This window comes from Hylaeus volcanicus, chromosome 1 (assembly GCF_026283585.1).
Source record: "Hylaeus volcanicus isolate JK05 chromosome 1, UHH_iyHylVolc1.0_haploid, whole genome shotgun sequence".
Taxonomy (NCBI): domain Eukaryota; kingdom Metazoa; phylum Arthropoda; class Insecta; order Hymenoptera; family Colletidae; genus Hylaeus; species Hylaeus volcanicus.
This window is the reverse complement of record NC_071976.1, coordinates 313451-334795: the sequence shown is the minus strand read 5'-3', so window position 1 is coordinate 334795 and position 21345 is coordinate 313451. Positions and strand designations below refer to the sequence as shown.

Sequence of the window (21345 nt, the reverse complement as noted above, 5' to 3'; positions counted from 1 at the left end):
TGCTCTAGTGCTCTACGGCCGCGGCGCGGCGAGCCGCGACCGAACGAACAAATTCGGGGCACGAGTCGAAATTGCTTCCTAAATCCTTCGTAACGATTCGTGCATATTATTCGGCTGGACCAAACCGTAATCCACAAGCCAGGTTGCGGACATTGTATACATATTTCTTAACTTTTGTCTGCGAGTGTATAAATTTGCATGATCGTCGAGATGACTCTCCAGGTATGTATAGGCTCGCAGCCTCCTGATTTCACGTCGATCCGGACCGTACAAAAAGTACCACTTTTATTCTTTTTCTTGGTCTGTTCGCACACGTATACACGCACATGGCCACTGAATCATTCGGGCTCGCCTTTGTCCTCGATGGGAAGCCAAAAGATCGATTCATATCGATTCCATTTGCAATCGTTACGCCCGCGCCGGCGCGGCGCGGCGCGGCGCACACGGAACGCGTGGTATTCCAAAAGCATTCCGGGGGAACGGAATTCCTGCTGCACATCTCGAAATTATTAATATATCTTTGCGTTGCACGACACATACTCAGTTTTTCATCTGTGAAACAAACAAAATTGAGATGATATAAATTTTGAAGATCGAAGAAGAGAGCTTCTGTAATGGTTGAAAATGATCGGTAATACACGAGGCGAGCAGAGTTTGAGATTTTGGTTGGTATGCAGGTTGCAGAAAACGAGCGGTCGCGGTCGCGGTCGCTACGGATACTCAGGTGGGCTGTGCTTATGTACGTGTACCTGTTTGAAACCCACGCCCAGGGGGTCCCGTGGGTCCTCTCGAATCCAGCAATAATTCCCCGGGCCGGCGCGGCGCGGCGCGGCGTGGCGGCGGACCGTGAGCGCATTCTGCTTGCATTACGTGTCTGCATTCCACGTGGCCTTTGGCCCCACCCCGACGCGACGAGGGCCTGAGAGATCGTTAAAGTAGCACCTTAACGGCCCTTTTACGAAAAGACGCCCGAGGTGGTGTTCTCGCGGGCCGGTGTCTCTCATTATTATTCACTCCGCGTCCTTCGAGCAAGTTTCTCTGTGTAGGTATGCGTATACCTGTCTTCGAACGGCTCAGCTTCTCGCGGTTCCTCACGTTATTCAACCTTCTTCGAGCTCGCTCTTGCTAATTTCCGCGAAAATTCAATCAGACCCTCGGTCATTGGATCGGGACCGTCCGCGCCGCGCCGATCTCGAGGAATCCCTTACGACAATTTCCTTAAAAACGAGTCGAAAGTCACGGGTCCTATTCCCATTTCTGCTGATCAAACTCTTTATTCGCAGCTTAAATACCTACAAAAAACAAACCTTTGCCGGATACCCGGTATATGATAAACTTTCGAGTCGAAGAACAAGACTATTATGTTTTTTATTAAATCATTTCATTATCGAGTAAAATGGTGTATCACCGCGGAAACGATTTTATGCACCCTCTCTATGCGTGATAAGTGTAATCGACTTATGCAAGCCAGTAAATTTGACAAGTATAACCGAAGGACGATTGAATAACATTTCAAAATAATTTTATATCGTCGCGATAATAACTTTCACGGTCATTAGATTTATAGCGTTTAAATGGCATCCTCGACGTCTGAGCGATGTCTGACTCGAGAACCAAATCGATCAATTGGATCCGAAAGGCGGTTATTATTCCTGCGCGCCTTTAATCTTTTCCACTCGGTACTTGTAACGCGAACATTATCTTTGATTACAACAACAGTTATTCAACGATCGATTATTGCCTCGAACGGCATACAAAGCATTGTTACGTACGAATGGCATCGCCTATAGACCTCGTTTCCTGTACTCTTGATCGCGCCCAATGATTTCTATGGGCGCTTTTCTCGAGCGTTCCGTTAATTGGACGAGCGAACAAGTAAAGAAGCTCGCGTCTCTTTTGATCCACGGTTGCAGCAAAGGAATCATAATCTCTCGTTATTATTCCCAGTGTTCCTCCTTTCCTCTTCCTCGCCGTCTGGATTCTTGCCCCTTTTTTTGTTTTCCCTTATCTCCATACAATACGAAGGTCTTCGGCGCTCGGCGCTCGGCGCTCGGTGCTCGGTGCTCGGCGTTACCTTTCTCCCTCTACCTCGAGACTTTTGCTCGCTCTTCTTCTTCGTCTGGAATTTCTATCGGTGCTCGCTGAATTTATTCGACGAGGACAATAGGGAATCTGGATCGTGTCAATTCGAGAAATCCTTGATATGGTTAACGTTTACTTTTATCCGCAATGGAACGAATGGACCATTTCGGTCGTTCTGGCACGATCATGTCGACATTTCATATCACGGAGAGATGGAACTGCCCGGTGAACTGTCGAAGAATTCGCAGTCGAATTCAATTTGGTGCACCGACGTCATGCCGTCGTCATACGTGCGCGGAAAAGAATATCGAGAACCGCGAGGACCTCGCCAGGGTGCATGCTCGTTGTCCTCTTAACCGGAGAATGGTCTTCTGCATTTTTATTCGCACGCGTGCCATGCCATTCCGATCGACGCTCCGTTTGTAGAGTCTGTTCCGTTCGAAAATCTTAATATTTTCCATTGTGGCTGGTTGCCCCATTCCAAACTCTCGGTATGATTGGATCAAGGTATACGAGAGTACGAGGATGATCGCCAAAGTCACGGTAGGAATCGATCGGAGAAATCATTAAATCGTTGCAATTCTCACTTTAACGTTCATTAATTAATTGAAACTGGATAGTCGAGAGATTATTGCTTGATTTGCATATGCGCATTTACATGGTATCGAGGCTGTCGGTTAATTAAACGTGAAACGTAATACGTCTGGGCCGTATACTCTCGGATAATCGTGGTCTGTGTACAGCAATTTAGTTGGCTGATAGATGCACAGATAGACCAGACGATTTCTCTAGGAGTTGTCGATTCATTTGCCTATGCGCGTCGATGGATGTGGCTCGGCATGGCCGCGGCGTAACAGTATCTTAATTAGGAGTCTATCGTTGTTTGGATATCCAGTGTCCTAGCGATAATTATCGCTGATGCGTTGCATTTGCCCGCTGGCCGAACGTATTAAAATTATAACCGTGGCAAACATATCGGTGCCGAAACCAAGAAAACTTTACGTCAAAACTGAAACGCAAGCTGCTGTGATTTCGATTGTAATACCCGAAGCGATAACCATCCAAATGGGTAATAATTTTTATTTCGGTACAGAGTTATAACTGAATTTCCGAAACAACCGAAATTCTGACCATGACGTTTCCGAGCGTATCTCGATGTACAATCATACATCTATAACCGAATTTCCGAGACAATCAAAGTTTCGACGACAACATCTCAGGCGAGGCTAAGGCAACGCGAATTCGGAACCTCGTAGATCGATCGATTGATTACAGTGCTGTGTTTCTGTTCCGATTGTAACGCGAACAAAAGATTTTTAGAAGAACAAATTCTGATAAACTCGTCAAGGTATTCGGGTATATTCGTCCACGGTGATGTACAAGTTCGGGAAACTGTATCTTCGGGAGACTCGATTTCAGGCCAAGCAATAAATATTTTTTCGTTGTTTATGTGGGTGTTTGTACGTTTGATGGAGTTTACGTAGGTATAGCGGACTTAGCCGCGACTTTCCTGGCTTCGCTCCAGCCTCCTACGCGGCCGATATAATCATCCGGCATCCACGACCCACGAAGAACGACGCGTAGAGACCGCCGAAAAAAAAAAGGAAAACGAACCCGAAGAGGTGGTGGAAGAAGAAGTATTGGCACGATGCCGCCCGAGGAATCAATGACCCATTCCTCCATCGGTATTTTCGGTGCCTAGTTGGAATAATTGCGCGCAACGATTTTCCAATCTGTATCTCGTTCGCAGAAAGAGGAAAACGGAAGCAAAGAAGAGCAATCTCGTAAATACGGTTACAAATGAGCATCGCGAAAAGTTTAATGGATTTCTGTACGGACTACGGACGTCCTTGCGCGTACAAGTTGGTCAAACTTGAACATTCGAACAAACAGTCTGGCACAGTTTACGAACGTTACGAACGTGACAGTGTCCCCGATTTAGGATGGAATTTCAAAGTACTCGAGAGAGATCGATCGATCGTGTTAGAAACCGGCACTCGAGTCGAGCAAGTTTCCAGTACTGCAGGGAACACGTTGGATAGCCATCGAAGCATCATGGCGTCTGGAAAATTGTACGTAACGCGGAGACACTTGAAGCAGAATTTAACACTGCGATCTATATCTATATAGTTGTATATCTGGAAACTAGTCGATCGAGAGGTCGAGTATGTTCGCGAGAACGTTGGCCAAGTTTGAACCACGAGCCGATAAACAGTCGAGACCACCTTGCAATCTTTTTAATTGCCCCGATATGCGGATCGATAATTTCTCGAGGGATGAGAAATTTGCTTGGTTCGATAACTACCGGTGTTACAGGGTGTCTCGAGGCAACCGGGTTCTTCGAGTGCCGCAGCTTGAATTCCCAAAAGACACATATCGAGTCCCGGTGAGACGGGGACCAGGCCTGATGTTGGTCGTTGGCACGCGAAACTCAAAGGAAGCCAAGCTATACGGAGGAACGGAAAGGAACATGTTCGAATGTGTTTGCGTGCACGCGCAGCGGGACTGAGATAGCGATGGGATCAAACACCTTATTTACCCGGTACCTACAGGAGCTGGACAAAATAATCCAAACACCTGTCAAATACATTGTTCTGTTAACCCTTATCGAACGTCACCTCGGTAACACCTAAACTTGACTTTGACGCGACTGTGTAAATTTATTGCGGCGTTGGCGTCGCGTCGTAGCCTAGATACACGTAGTTGTTTAATCGAACAAGTTTGAATTTACGTTGCGTCCTCTTTTATTGGTTCATCGATCGATCGATTGGTGAAATCTATATTAATTGAAGGAATCTTGTTTGATGCGCGAGTACATATTAAATTTGATCCCATCCCTAGACAGAGAGACACTCGCGTGCGCTATTATCCGAAGAAGGAGAGACAGTCTTCCTTAAAAAGAGAGCTCGGGCGAACCTGTTATACTCGAAGGAACCTCGCACACATCCAACTGTTCCCTTTCTCGGTCTATCTCTTTCTCTTCACCTTTTCGAGGCTCTCGTTGTCTCTATCGATCCTCCCTCTTTCGTACCTCTTTACCTTGTCTCATGAAAGTATCTTTTTTTCATTCGCCCACCTTTTTCCCCCTATTAGACTCTCTTTTCGTCGTTCCTCTTTCTTTTCCGTCTGACCGCGTGCTCCATCCTCATCCGTCTCATTAATCGGCCGGCCAGACAGTCGAGAGGGACCAGGACGGAGTATAGAATAACCGATGGAGAGGGTTAAGAGGAAAGTGGGAGAATGGCAAACGAGAAATTGCTGTTGCCATGTGACTGCGGACGTATCAACGACGATTTATCCAAACGATCGACAAACTTGCATCGGGATGATTACATGTTCTCCTCTTTCCGTTTTATCTCGTTCTTGCCGCCCTTTTTCGTCCGTCAAAAAATTGAATAACCATTTTTCCTTTATTCTCGAATCATTGCAATTAACTCGAACACTTTGCTTTCGTTAGCTCGATTAGATCAGAGCTAGACATCGCGATCGTTTCAGCGCATGGCGAGCATGGAAACTAACGGCACCGCAAGGAAACGTCGGCGTCGGTGCGTCGTGCCGCGCCGTATTGGCGGTTCTTCGTGGCGCCATTAGTTTGGCTGCTCGTCGTGAGATGAAACGGTCTCGCGGTGCCAAGCCTCGAGTGAATCAGCGGTCGTATTTTATCTCGAAAAACAGACACTTTGAATTTCATCTCGCGGTATTCTCAACTACGTATATAAAATCCGTTGCACGTTTGATCCTAGCAACCGAATCAACGTGTCTCTTTTTCGCCTCGATTATCCCGTTCGGATCGTTTGGCCGTAACACGATTACACACGAACCACGAAGACATTTATCCGTATAGAAAGGTCAGACCTGTTGGCCATCCTCTCGAAAAGAGGCTTAATAGTTGCAGACCAAAGGAAATCGATTTCAGCAACTACGTTCTATTTGAATCGAGACAGGCTTACGAGTGGATTTTCAGTCGATTCGGGCCACTTTTGTCGCAGTAGAAATAGGAAAGACGGAAAGAGAAGAAAAGCCTATCGTGGTTCACAGAGATCGAACGAACCGAACCGTCGGTAACGAGCTAGTGTACGCTGTCTATGCGACTTGGGTTCTGCGACTGACTGGCATTAATGAGAAGGCCATGTGCCGTGCTCGACTTGGATAGAATTCGATAACGGTTGAATATTATATGTTACTAAGGGTAAATCGTGTTGGCTGCAAACTACAATAGAAAACAAAGCGTGTAACCTGCCTCGGTTACAGTGCGAATACTTGGAAACGAAATCAGGGTGCAATGTTCGATCGCTGTTATCTCGAGACATATGAATTTTATCGTGAATGCTTATAGAACACCTATCTCGGAAATATCGTCACGGAAAGTATTCTAAGAATCGATTGTGGGAGTTGAACGTACCAGCTGGCTTCGAACCAGAGGTTTTCTTGCAAAATATAGCGCGGAAAAAATAGTAAAGGCTACGATCGATCCGTGGAAACGTATACAACCCGTGACTATAGTTAGGAACACTCGTAGTTGCGTCGCTGTGTTATCCAGATTTTTCGTAAAATTGCGAGTCGAGAAGTGCAGGTATACATACCTAGTACATACATGTACATACGTATCGACGTATCGACGTATCGACATGGACACACTTTCGTCCTCCGATTAGTTGACGTAACGGTGCTACGGTTTTCTAACGTATCGCGAACACGAAGACGAACGAATTCGCGGAGACCGCGTCGATGGGAGAGGGTAAATCTCGAAAGAATGCGGTTCACTCGACGACAGAGAAACGTTGGAGAAATGAAGTTCGAAAGGCAGACCTCGACCTCGAGGCCCAAGTCTCGAAGTAAAGCAGGAGCGAGTCGAGCCAGACCGGAGTAGAAGCATTGTCGGCCCTGCAAAATACCTACAATCGATAGCATGCGAGTTCGATCCTCGACTACGGTCGGCGAGTCAAAGCGGCTTGCAGCGGCGAAGGATGCGTGGAATGCAATGGGCGCGCCGCGGGGTGGTGTTCTCCTCCACCCCCTCGTCCTGTTTGCCGTTGCATCTTCCTTTCGTTCTTCTATCTGTTCTTCGTTCCTCTTTCTCACGGCGCCTCTTCTCTTCTCTTCTCTTTTGTCGTTTCAAAAGAGCTCGTTCGCGCTTGAATATTAGCACGTCGCTGCGCATTCGTCGATCCAACTTTTGCCAAATAAACGTTACTTACTTCTGCAACTGGAAAACGAAAACCGGCTCAACTGCTATGCACTGGTATTCACTTTCATTTATTTTCTTTACCTGTTTCGCGCAAAGGATAAACCGAGCGGTTTAAGCTTACCTAGCTAGGTATAAGGAATATATTGCTTTGCATTGATTTTACATCCCTCTATGACCCTATCGTCTACCGACTGTATCGCATTAATTTGCGGTTTCATATAGTAGTAGTGCGTCGCAGTTACACGACGAGAAAGCCTCGGAAGGACCACGAGCTGCGGTCGCATACCGACGTTGAGCAGAAACTGAGAGTTGAATAAGATAGCAGAACAGATACGAAGCAAATTATCATCGCCACCGTCAACGTTTGCGAACGTAAATACACATAGATATATTTACAAAGGAAGATAAAATAGTTTAGTTGACGAACGGTCACTTCTAGTGTTCATAAGATATTCCATTCGTCGTGTCGCCTTTCGCGCCACGTTAAGTGAAGGAATCGAATTAGTCGCTCGACTATTTTGACCATCGTTTCCACGTTGTTAAGTTTCGCGATTGCGGTTAATTCTGTCGGAAGGTTTTGACGCTCATGATCTTGGCCGAGCCGGCCGGCATGCTCGCTTTTAATTCTTGTAAATTGGGTAAATCGAATTCTTGGCCTAAATCAATCCGATTTTAGAGTTTGAGGGTAATTAATAGAGAGTTGGAGCTAGCAACATTTATGGCTACTGGGAAATTGCTAGTCAACAAATTGTTGGCTCGATAATAGGAACGACCTTTGTTTGGGTAATTTTTTCGTCATCTTTCAGAATCCGCTCAACCATCGACCATCGAATTCACAATCAGAGTCAGAGGAGGAAATATGCATACGCTAATAGTATCTATATGTACCGGGAGTAAGTAGAATGTGTGGAGGCGGCGGCGCGGCGTCGACTAATTGGTTAGACAAAGTTGACCGTAACGTAAAACGTAACATCCGTAAAGTGGAAGAATGGAATTTATTTTCCGTCGGCACAACAGTTGCCGATACTATTCGAAAATATTTTGTGTCGTATGTTTGTATACTTGAAATTAGTTTTCCGCCAAGTAGTTTGCGCCAAGTCGAAGAACGTATGCTAACCGATGGATGAGCGTCTCTGACGTCAACGCGGTTCAATTGGCGGAACTTTGTACCGGTGAGTAATCGGGCTGTCGTTGTTCCTCTCGTTTTCTTCTTTATCCAACTGACCGAAGGATAGGGATGGTTACGCGTTACGCGACAGTCTGTTAAACAACTTCTCCTCTGGAGTCACGTCGAGCAGTGACGTGACTTGGAAATGCAGTTCCCTAGGTCTCGAGTTTCCCTTCAAGTGGCGAAACATGCCGTAGCTGGGAAACTCGATGTGAAAGTTGAATTATTAGAACGTCCGTGCGCTTCGAGTGGCCGAATTAAAATTTATCGAGATCGAGTTCGATCGACACGATTGACATCAAAAGTAGACAGCGGAGACGAGTTACGGGTTAAATATAACAAGTTGGACAGGAAGATAGTTTATACATATAGTGATAGTCGTACAGTTAACGTTAACTGTATCTCAGTTTAATTGCGGCAACTCGAAGGGGGCTGAATAATAAAAGAAGGAAATTCAAATACTTCAGTGTACGTGTTAGAATTGTTCTCGTCGGAGGGACCTATCTCGTTTGTATCTGCACAAATCAAGTCGGTTTAAACAACGTCAAGTTGATAAACGAGGCTTTCGACTGTGGCCAAACTGGCTGAAACAGACAAATTAATTTCACGGTAGAACCAGAGCTTACCTTATCGAATTTCGACGTTGGTTCTCCATGCTTAACATCGCTCTACTCGCAGCTTCGTTTATCAGTGAACGGGGTTAACGACTTATGAATGGAATCTGGAATGATTTTATTTCTCACGGTAATCGATATTTATTACTGCAATAAAGCTATCCGTATAGTTATCCGTTATTAATACCCCGTTGATGGAAAGGGACGAATGTTTGCTTTCGTTATTGCGATCCACGATTACGTTAGAAAGATGCGTAACACGATGGATCGATAATCATGAATAATGCAGACGATTAACCCTTAACGAGAACGGCACCTAGCGTTGCGAATACAATAAACTTAAATCGATAAAAATTATAAACCCAAATAGTCGGTCCAGACATTGTGCGCTGCTGTGCGCTGGTCAAGGTATTCTTAGGTATACAAAAGTATAATCTAACACGATTACATAATTAGTTTTACTTTTTTTCGCGAAACGAAAAACAGATTCTTTTTATTGTTAGAATCGATCCCATCGCATCGTCGCGTCGGTTTCGTCTACCTTGGCACGTGATCCGTGGAGAATCACACCTGCCGACAGCCCCAGAGTAACGGGCTCTAATACAGAGAATGAAGTAACAGCTCGGCGATTCCTCCGTGTTCTCTGTCTGCTTTCGCATCCAAGTTACCGGGCTAATAGAAGTCTGTCATGAAATAAACTTGTCTCTGCCGATGTATACGCAACGATGACACCTTTCCAGACGCTTTCGAGAAGCAAGAGGACGTTATTATGCGTTAACATTGTTGAGTCGAGGAACGCGTATAACGTGCTGCCTTAATAAACGTCTGGTATGCCGCGATGGGAATCCTTCAAATTCCGGCTTTAATCCAGTTAACTTGAGGAATTTGTATGCGAACAGTCCATGCGAGCCTCGTTCCTGTTCTTGTCTACTAATATTTTGTCTTTTACACTTGCGTCTAAACGTACTGTTTTGTACAGGTAAAATTTCGTAGATACGAATATACAGAGATTGACGTTTGTTCGGCTTATTATACGAGACGAAAAAAGCTCGAATAGATGCGGTGTTGTATATTCTTGCCCACGAGTCGACTCGACTCGACTCGCCTGGACAGAACATAAGCGCGGGTAGTTGAGGACCTTTGGAGTGGTATTGTTTCGTAGGTAGAGCAGGATGCGTTATTCATCGGCATTGAAAGACAGGGCTTACGCTCTCTGCAGGAGTTTTTTGAATGCCTATCGTAGCGGTATGAATCTCTTAAATTCCGACTTTCACTTGTCGCCGGAAGGAATTGAAATACTCGACATTTCCTATAGGTGCGATAGGTAGGATAGGTAGGTAACGTGATCGAGTAAAAGTACGTATAACTAAAAAAATGTATCTCGTTTAGCATATATTATTTCTGCATCGATAAGTGTATTCATGTTTCTCGGGTCTGTAACCTATAAAGCCTTCATCCAATATCGAATGTAGTACGTATACATGTGCATATGTACATCTCCCATCGAACATCTCGCGTACCTTAATATCGTTTGCGTCTATATTCCTTTTCATAAAAAAGGGTATAGAAATCGAGATATCCTTTTACAATTTGCATGCTTTGCGAAAATGTAACGTCCATTTTGTTATTAATTTTTAGTTAGGACAGCTAGTTGGTAAAGATTTGGTAAAATCAGGTGACGGGTATTGTTCGACGACAAGTCCCAACCCCAGCCTGAAAGTCGTTCCTACCGCGGTCTCCCATGGGATCGAATTCGCAAGTTCGATTACCATTTAGCCATGACTCACCTGTGAGAAAGACTCGTCGGCGTAGGTGGCAACAGAGGAAGCGAGAGAAGGGGCTGTCGGGGGAGGAAGGAAGTATAGAAGAGGCTTTAAACGAATCACCGTCGCAACACGTAAGAAATATCGCATTACCAGCCAACAGTAAGATTTCACGTGGTATCCCTGTTAATGATACGCACGTTGCTCGATTACACCGGCATCGATCTCGTTCGTTCACCCTCTCGTCTCGTTATCGAAATGGCGTTATCGATACCCCCGCCACCCTCGTCGGCCAGATTTCGTGGTAACATCGATCTCGGTATCGATTGTTCCCAGGGCCATCCTACCAGTATGCAAACGAGAGAGTGGTATCGCAGTCGCAGGATTTCCCCGAGTAGTTTGGTTGTATTTTTCTACCGTCACCGCTGATGATCACGTAACGAGAATGTTCTGATTTCGTACTGACACTAGCGATTATCGGGAACGAGCTACCGCGTCGAAAACTATGGGGAACAATTATTTCTTCGGGCCTGGTCGTTGCCTCGATGCCGACGCGACGTTCGACAGCTAAACGCTTCGACATGGTTTCGCTCGTTTCTCAAACCTTTCGATCCTTTTTTCTCTCTTTGCAAGAAATCTTTCAAGGATCATTTCGACGCGGTACGCATACTCTGGTATGCGCAACGATAGAACGAGCGACGAAAGCATCTTTCGAAAGCCAAGCAAACGAAAGACGAGCTGCGCTTCATCTCCTACGCTTCCTAGTCTCGCGAAGCATCGTGTTCCATCGTTCCATCGACATAGAAAATCGTTTCAAGTCCCCGACCACGCGCCCATTATCATACATTACCGGCAACTCGAAAAGCTCACGGTACCGTCTCGGTATGCATTCGCTTATCACGAGATAACCCTCCAATCTTTTAATCTTCTTCATTTGAATCGCAAGTTACGAATTAAGTTAAGGTCACCCTTGACCCGGAATATCAAAGATAATAACGTGTTCCGTTTCTACGCCGCGATTCAAATGAACAAGATTAAAAGATTGGAGGGTTATCCTCTAATGTCCTCTATATCCTCTAATATCCTTGCAATTGCACAAGAGTCGCGGACGTACCGATAGATCGCCCCACGAAACTCGAGATACGCATTCAAAAGAAAATTAACGGTAATCCACCGAGAGACTTTCATTCCCGAGTAATTAACTAGACAACCATGTGCTCTCTATTTCTATACGGACGTTCAAACTCCGTTAGACTACATTGAATTCTAAGTCAAAATACTGGTAACTTGCTAGCTGTTACTACTAGTTAAACTACTACTAGTTCTAGAGAAAAAGAGGTGATCGAAGCGAAAGGATGAGTAGTAGTAGCGAAATAAACAATTAAATAGAGAAATGTGCGACGTTACCTCGAGGCTCGAGGAGCCTTGGTTTGATCGCCGTCTTTTCTTTTTATTACGTGCACTGTATTACTCGTATGCATACAACCGTACAGAACAATGAAAAAAGTAACGACAACGTGTTTTTCAGGTGAGAAAAGTGTGTGGTCGATCGGAGCTGCAGCCATCGGCATCGAGCGATGCGACCGTTACACCTTCGGATACAGCTGCAACGGGCAAGTCGACGTCGTCGGGGAGCCTCGAAATGCACGCAGCTGCGCCTCCTCTCACGCATAGAACATTGCAAACGCAGTTGCACGTGCAGCTGGGTAATTTCTTGGCCAGTGTCGTCAGGTCTCGGACCTTCTATGGTACTCTAGCCGACACGATCTGCGAGGAATACCCCGACAAACGATGTTGGAACGGCGAACACGTCGGAGAGTGAGTACACTTGGCATTTTATTCGACGGTTTTGAAGAAAGTATCGGTAGCTCTGTGAATTATCACGACAAACGCCTCGCGTCGCGTTGCGTCGGTGTGTTGCTTCGAGGTTTATGCCTTTGCGAGCGCAAGTATTAAAATCATATTCAAATTCGCACGAGGACTTTTACGAGCCGCGGTGATTTAACATCGCCCATTTTCCTCGGAACGATGAAACCTTTCGATCCAATGCCAACGGTCCAGTCGAGTACCTCGTACGGATGTTAGAAACAATCATTGAAAATATAAACGCAGAGTACACGTAGTCACACCTCGTAGACTAGCAGCGGCTGATAATATCAATTTAAAGATGGTTACAGCGTTGTATCCCGATCGCGTTCGCGGTTAAACAGATATCGATAGGCGGTTTGACATCGAAAACGATTCGCAAGAAAGTCGACAACAAGGTTGTCGATGATCGAGTCATCGTTTAGGAACAATTTCCACGCACGTACACGGTTTTCTTCTTTGTTCTTCGACTCTGTTTTCGGTTTCTCTCTCGATCCTCTCTTTATCAGAGACGGCCAGTGTACAGTTTCAGCTCGAGATAGAATCGGCTCGGTAGACGTATCGGACAAAAATGAGCTGCATCAGGAGTGCAAAGAGGGTGAAGGAGGAAGGACATTTGCATCGCGTGACCAGACTTTGGATTTCGAACGAGTGCCTCTCGATTGTTCATCTAGTTCCATCGGATCGAGACGGGAATTTCTAATACCAAGTTTAACTAATCCCACGTTGCAATAGAAATGCCTTGTTCCGGTACTAAATCTCTCGATCCTCGACGAAATAGTTTTTAGCGTGGCCAAGATCTATTGTTAAGAGTGAGAACGCGAGGAGCGAAACGTGTAAAAAGGAATGGTGGCGAGCATGCGAAAAATAGCATAGAGATTGTTGCGACATCGTGACCTCGTAGCCGAAGAATTTGGCCACGTCCGCGGCATCGAGCTGCGTTTTACATCTCTTTCGGTTCCTGTCGTCTCCTCTGTTCCTCTCGTATACGTAGAGAGAGGCTAGGCGGGCGTGCATGCATCCACCCGTCGCGTCGCACACGGGCGAAAGTCGAAACTGGGCGATGCCGACGCCGACGCCGACGCCGACGCCGACGTCGCCGTCGCCGTCGCCGTCGCCGTCGCGGCGCCCATTTGCTCTCGTTGCCAGACTCTTTGGCGGCTCGGCGTCCCACAGGCTACTCCGATTCTCCGTTCCGTCTCTTGTTCTCTTTGCTGTCGCAACCCCTCGCGGTGCTTCACCCGCCCCTTCCTTCCTCTTATCCGTATCACGTCCGCGGCGCGGGCATCGCGTTTCGTTTCGGTTTTCTCCTCTTCTAGCTTTCCCGCCCACGCATCGCTCGAGGTGACCGCTGAGCCAACATTTCGAGGAGACTCCGATTCGACTTTCGTTTCGTTTCGTTTTGCAGATTTTTTACGATGAAAATTACACAAAATCGATGTCACTCGTCAAACGTCTCGAAAACTGTCAAATTTTTAACGCTAATCGAACCGATACAAAAGTTTCTCGAGTATATACACGGTACTCGTCTTTCGACAAGTAATTTGTTGTTCGAAATCGCATACTCGTTCTCCAATTCCTCCATGTACGGCATCGAGCATCATAAATTATTCATTCTTCTCGAGTTTGCGTCTCGCAAAGTTATCATTTGCTATTAATAGCGAAGGCGCTGCGTACGTAATACGTTTTTCAATTACGTTATCTTCTCCACTTTCACTTTCACGTTTGCAAATCGAACTTGTTAAAAGTAGTTCGGAAAATGTCGCAGTTGTTATAACATAAACTATGCGCTAATGCGAATACAGGATGTCGTTTGGTATGCGCGATATGGCCGTTTAGCTTCCTATTTTCGTATCTCAACTCGCGCACCAACCTATTTTGCGCATCTTAGCGCTCCATTTTTCGCGTTGGTTGACCTCGTTTCGAGACTTTTTGGTCGCTCCTCATTCCACTTGCCGTATTTATCGATGGTCTCTTCTCGTTCTTGTTTCCATTGCGTCAAATCACCTCCGCATTGCAGCTTTTCATCTCTTTACACTTAGAGATTTACACGAGTCAGATTTTACATTTAATCGTTTTAATCGACTAAAACGCTCGAACAGACAAATAAACAGCACCGTTAAGTACGGATTTTGTTGTTTGAATTTCGAGTCGAAAAAGTACGCAGTTTCACGCCGCGTCGTAAGGCTAACCATTAGGAATCTAATTAATTTTATTGTTCGCTTTTTACAAGAAGAAACCGGCCACCGCCCAGCCCTCCCGACGCTCTTTCGCGTTCTACTTTCTTACTCGTTTGCATCGTTTTGCTCTTCTCGGCTCTCTTCCGTAGTCTATTTCGATGTTTATTTTTCGTCGCTTTTCGATCTTGTGCGCCATTACTCATCCTCGCTTTCTGGACCTTTTACATTAAAAACCTGTATAGTATCCGGCCTCGACGTCAACGGCACGTACATCCTCGTAGTCCGGTTTCTTGTCGTTGTACTTAAACAGACCGTGCCGTAAACGGACCCTTTCTCGCGATTTCAGGATTCTCATCGTAGTTTTACATTCGAGGTAGTCGCGCGAATTAACAGGGCGTTAGTGGTTAACAGAGTGGGTACATGTTTCGTGCGAGTAAATTAAGAAATTATCCTTGTCGCGTAGACGCGAGCCCGGCCTGATCGCTAATGCGAAGTCTGCGTGAAATGGACTCAGCTCGGTTAAGCCCATCCTGTGATAGGATCTGATAGGATCTGACGATATATTCGGAGCTATTATCCGACGGGTCCAACTCTCCGTTCGATTCGCAACACTGTTCCCTTAGACGCGAACAATACAGCAATGTTGGCCACTTTGCTGGATGAATGTTACGGGCGGTTTCGCTCGTCGTAAATCATACTCTCTGGGATTATTTTGCGCGAAAGAAGGTCGCGTACGGTCATAGTAGGATGAACCGTACAAGAAGGGAATGGAAAGTAGAGAAAAGGAAGATGGTTCTGCGGAACGATCGAATCGAATTATCGCGGAGGGCGAGAAAGGCGGTTTCACTTTTCCCCCGATTGGCTACGAGGATTGAATCGTGGAAGCTCTAGGCTTCCTGCACGGATCGAATCTCATTTAGATTTCTACCGTGAGATACTAGACATCGGCGTCGGCGTCGGCGTCGGTGATGGTTCCGAGCTTTTCAAGCTCCATGGCACGCGAGCGGTATTCTCGTCTGCGCGGTAATCGTCCGCGATTTATACAGCACCTTCCAATCCTGTTTACCAAGTATCTCGAACCAGTTTCCTTCCCACGGTTCGTTAGAGAAGTGGTAGATTTTTTCTACTATTTTTCTACTCTCGTTTCAAGAGATTCGTTAATTGCCGCGATGAAAAATTGTTTTTGAAACGAGACAAATCATAATGAAAACGTATAATCTTTCCAGTTTCGTTCGACTAGCAAAGTATCGATTAGTAGTCGAATAAAATACGGATATATGTAGCCCAGCTCACGGGTTAAACGGATTCCTTATCGATCGCGTTGCTGAGCTAATTTCGTGCAAGTCACCGGATGATGCTCAGCCAGAAAAATAAAAATGAGATCGCGAGAGTAGGCAATGGTAGCCAGCGTAGCGTAGCGGTCAGACTGGCTCGTTTTGGTGTGACGGTGGCTTAAAGGGCCGCCACGTCGCGGCCGCCTCGTTGATTAATAATCACGCGGACGAAAGCTGCCTCCACACAGCACACCTGTCGTCTCTTTTCTTTATTTTCCTCTCTCCTACCTTTTCACCCTCTCTTTCAACCCTATCCTCTTCCTATCGTGCTCTTTGTTTCGCATTCTCTCAGCCATTTTAGTTCCTTTTCTTGCACAGCTTCGCTCCGGATCTCTATCTTTGTTCGTTCGAACTCGATTCCTCGCGTTCCTCTTTCGGAGACACCCTGCTTCCTTGCTTATTAGACCAATTTTAATTTTAGACTAAAATACACTGGACGTTATGAAAATATTTACATAAATTTTACATGTAGAATCGTTACAAATAACGTGTAAAACATCGCACTCGTATGTAATTGAGAAGACAGCATGTTTTATTTTATTTACAGTAGAAATGAAGTTATAATTTTAGAGATTATTAGCGATACACTTAATATAATGAATGTTTGTTGCACAGTTAATTCAAAAGTAACAAAGCGTAACCATAACCACATCTCGTCTCATAAATTTTAGCTTCAGCAAACCAGAAAACATCGACCCCGTGCTTCGCGTGTTGTGTTTTATCGTGCATCTGAATTGCATAAATCTCCCGAATCCGTGTTGTTGTAACTATTTACCGAAATCTTTGAAGATAAATTTGTTCGTTGCTTCAACTTCTTAACTATGGCAACGCCTGTTATGTATTTCTTAAGTTATAGAAAGAAAAAAATACTGATACGTTAGACACGTAAGTATCAAGTATCGAGTTATGAAAAAATGAGGGACCTACACATGTACAGCAACAGTTTATGGTCAAGCCGTCGTGCCTGAAATGTACTTTTTAAAATTCAATTAGCCAACTACTTGTGCAACAGTTGGCCGAAATTTAGAATATTCTGAACTAACGTTGATTAATCATAATTATAAGTAAATTTTAGCAGAGCGATATGTTTTACTAATGGATTTCTGATGCAACGCGTTCAAGTAACAACGATTTCAGTTACATATGAACAGATTTAACTCGTACTAGCCTTTTATGAAATTATTTTCGGAAATAGCGTTTGGAATTTCTGTAATCAAGTTTACGAGAGATAGATTCGTAACGATATCGATTGAAGTGGAACAGGTATTCATACATGGAATTCAACTTTGGTGCTCCATTCTTGGAAAAAGCGCATCGCTTCTAGGATAACCTAGTGTTACGAAAATTCATCCTTTTAGCGTAATCTCTAATCCCACCCTCCATCCTTTTGCAGTCGTTGCGAATTCAACGGTGTTTCCTTTCATCTCAATGATTGAATGTTGGCAGCGCCGAAGAAAGAGCCAACCTTCCTTGTACTGCGTCGGCGTCGGCGTCGGCGTCGGCGTCGGCGTCGGCTAATAATCTGTTCGGAAAAACTGCGCAAAAATTTGATCAGGTACAATTACATGTAGAAATAACGAGTGGTTAATCCCCGCGTTGCCCTAATTGGGTAACGAACAGGGAAAATTGAATTTGGAAAACTCAAGTCTAAGTTTCATCGAGTGTGCCGAACGTGTTATGGGTTGGATCTGAATTTACGGCTTGTAGAAATATGTCCGTCGGGATCGCGAAGCAGCGGAAAGATGCGCGAGTAATTAAATCGGATATATCCGAATGAAAGGTGGAGATGCACGATTCGTTTCGAAAGCTTTCGATCGCTGTAGACCAGTTTTTGCTGTTCGAGCTGCTTCTGTTCGTTCGCGTTTCTGGACGAGCAAGATTGCATCGCTGGCGAATTATGCTCGTTAACGAGCGACAGAGCGCGAGAAAGTGACGGGGTGGAATCGGAATCGAAACACAGAGACATTGAAAGGGATTGAAGAAAAAAGGAAGCTGGAGGAAGAGGCTACCGAACGACCGACGAACAGGAATTTACGCCAAGACGGAAAAGGAAAATAATAGTAAACTATAGGGACAAAAGGGTGAGCGAACGCTTGGGCGAACCCGGAAGTTTCACAGAGCGGACATGACATCCCGAGAGACGCGCGGCTGGCGTTTAACGAAACAGAATTCAGGAGGATCCTCGAGATATGCGAAGATCGACTTAATTAGAGACGAAAATTATAGCTTCTTTTCGTTTAAATCAGCTCTCTTTCCCTGTAAATAAAAGTATGTTATACTTGTATTCAACCGTTACAAGGTACATAACTACGAAACGAAATTCTCTATCTTTGAGAGCTATTCAAACAATATTTTACCTTGTCGGGTAGAAATCGAAAATTTACCGGATTTCAAAGCACAGTTGAAATTTTCTGAAAACACTCCTCTTCGGTATCGTTGCTAGCAAGCCACGACAGCATCCAAAGTTTGCAAATTAAAATGTGCCCTGCGCAGCCAGGCGAGTGCTACGAGTGGGGTTACACTTTAAAAATGTTTTAATTAGAGTTGGCAATTGTCGGTCGTTGACGAGCAGCGTTGCGCGAAAAAAAAAGAGGCTCGATGTCTTTCATCGACGACCACTGCGGCCGCTACGGCAAATGTGTTAATTTATCAATTGCGCGCACAAAGAAGCACGATCGATCATTTTTCAATTCGACGTTAATTCGCGCGCGTACAATGAATAAAGGAACAAGTTGGTCTGCGAACGATCGATCAAAATGTCGCCAGACGCGTTCTTTGGTCGCAAACGGAACGAAGGGACCCAACGAAAAGAAAGCATCGGCGTAAAAGTTGAATGAATGAAAGAAAGGGTATCGAGCAAAAATGATCGCGAGGGAAACCGAAAGATACAAAGTACGATAGAGAGATGAGAGTTGGAAGATAATCGAATCAATTTTTGTCGACACGGTCGATTCGATAAACCGATCAGTCCAATTAAATTTGATTGGGATAAACTTTTCAACATACAGAATAAATTGAACATCGTTATTTCAATGATTTGTAATTTATCGAGTGGCAACCAAAAGCGCGACAAATATTTGAGGTGTAAAGGGTTAATTATTTGGTTGTTCGCGAATAAAATTAGAACGATCAGGTTAGAGAAGAAATGAAAACTCGTAATTAATCGCCGGTAAACAAAGAAACACCGCTCATAGGCAGGACATCTGATCGAGCTGCGAGTGTACGTGCAGTGGCCGACTAATGAATGGCACGCGATGCCTTTTGCGAGAAGCGAGAGCGCGCGTTTCAAAAGTGCCGGTCCGAGAATACGTAGCCACAAACGTAAATAGAACGACTGCACTCTTCTCTATCTCTTTCGGAGATAATTCTTTCCTCACGCTTCTCGGTTCGCTCGTGAATATCAAGCGCGTACAGTGACAGCACAAGATAGCACCGCGGATGCCTCGGAGATTCTGGCTTTCCAGTTGGTTAAACGCAAATAGCTTCAAATTGCGACTTGTCGCTTGGCAACGCTTGGCGCGGCTTTACAGAGTCTCACGGTTTATTAAGCCGCACGGTGTTTTTCGGTATTCTCGCCAACTTGAAAACTATAGTACTGATAAACTCTTCCATTCCGAGAGGAATACTTGTAAAGGAAAAGGGAACGTTTAGAGTACTTTTACGAGTATTAGGAGTTTCGAAAAACCAACACCGTGACTCGATCAAGTTGATCAACTTGCGTGAAAACAGCGTCGATTCGATATGCAAACGGGAGTCGTATTTTATTGTTAGACGATACAGTTCACCGAGACTTGACCGTTAAGTACCTCGTAAACTCTCAACAGCTTGCCCTTAAAGCTACTAATGGTATACTTGTACCATTATCTTTGGTATTCCAACTTGTATAGTTATTAGGGCAGAACCCTATTAAAAAGCCGCCACCGTCACATCCGACCTCCTCTCCTTACATCCATTTTACGATAATGTTTCCTTTTTACTAGCTCGAATTTGAACTCGCTTATACTTATTGTACAATATGTAGATACATACGTTTACTCTGCTTCTTTACACTATCCTACGCTAAACGTTATGTTATTCCTTATATTCGCCGACAGACGAATGAAATTTTGTAGCTCCGTAGTATTGTCGTCAGCTGTTATTAAGGCAGACCTAGGTCATCGGCGATCGCCTTAAAATGAAATTATAGCGCTCGTTCCGAGAAACGGTACAACCAGAGCTAGTTGATCGTGGTCTCTTTTGTTCGTCAGCTGGCAACAGAAGTGCGGAAGATTACTGGGGGCCGGCCAATGAATCGAAACGACTTTGCCTGATGCACGATCCATCTGCAAACGTATGATTATGATTATGATTGTAACAAATGAATGCAGCTATAGGAGTGTGTACGGGTTCGAACGACGAAGAAGAAAGAATTAGAGCTGGCGTCCGTGACCGAAACGACCGACGACAATCGGGTTCTTCTTAATTTATCGACGAAAAAATAATCGAACGAATCGAAAGGTTACGAGTTTGACCGAAGATATCAGAGACCAGGACTCGAGCGCGAATCACGTGTACACGAGTCTCGTAAGGATACCCCTTAAAATCATTCGATAATCAACGATTGATAAACCGTTATCTATCTGGAGCAATCGCTACAAAAGCATTTCTCCACGTCTGCAAACTTTTTGCACTGATATTTCTATTTTGAACGCGTAACCGAATGCACACTCTGTGTTCTTCCACTCGATCCATCATAGGCGCCGTCCAACGGTTGCAAACATGTCCGAACTTGAACAATGTCTGCTTCCTAGCGATAAATGCGTAGGTGTTGCCATTCTAAACATCGATGGTCCTATCCATCCACTATTGTCCGTCATGGATAACGATACAAAAGATTATAGTGCTTAGGCAAATCGGCGAGTCACTAGGATAATTTCCCATATTTTCTCATGTTTGCAGGTATACAAAGACGGTCGTAGACTCGAGTTTAACGTCGCAGAGGTACAACCCCGAGTTCACCATAACGACCATGTCACCGACGACGAGCTCCTACGGCAACACCAACACCAGCGTGCTCATTGACCAATTAAGGCACATTAATTTGGTAAGTCTACCACGTTACGTTTTCGACCGGCTCTCGCGGTTCACTTCAGACACGATGTTACCATTAC

At 45.0% G+C, this 21345-nt stretch overlaps 1 protein-coding gene across 1 annotated transcript in view; it reads left to right on the top strand.

Annotated features, from left to right (window-relative positions):
* LOC128880942 (division abnormally delayed protein) overlaps nucleotides 1-21345 on the top strand; it is a 47330-nt gene that overhangs the window by 18142 nt on the left and 7843 nt on the right. The window contains exons 5-6 of the mRNA XM_054131536.1: nucleotides 12344-12633; nucleotides 21134-21278. Coding sequence (XP_053987511.1) covers nucleotides 12344-12633; nucleotides 21134-21278 — 435 coding nt within the window. The remainder of the gene's footprint in view (nucleotides 1-12343; nucleotides 12634-21133; nucleotides 21279-21345) is intronic.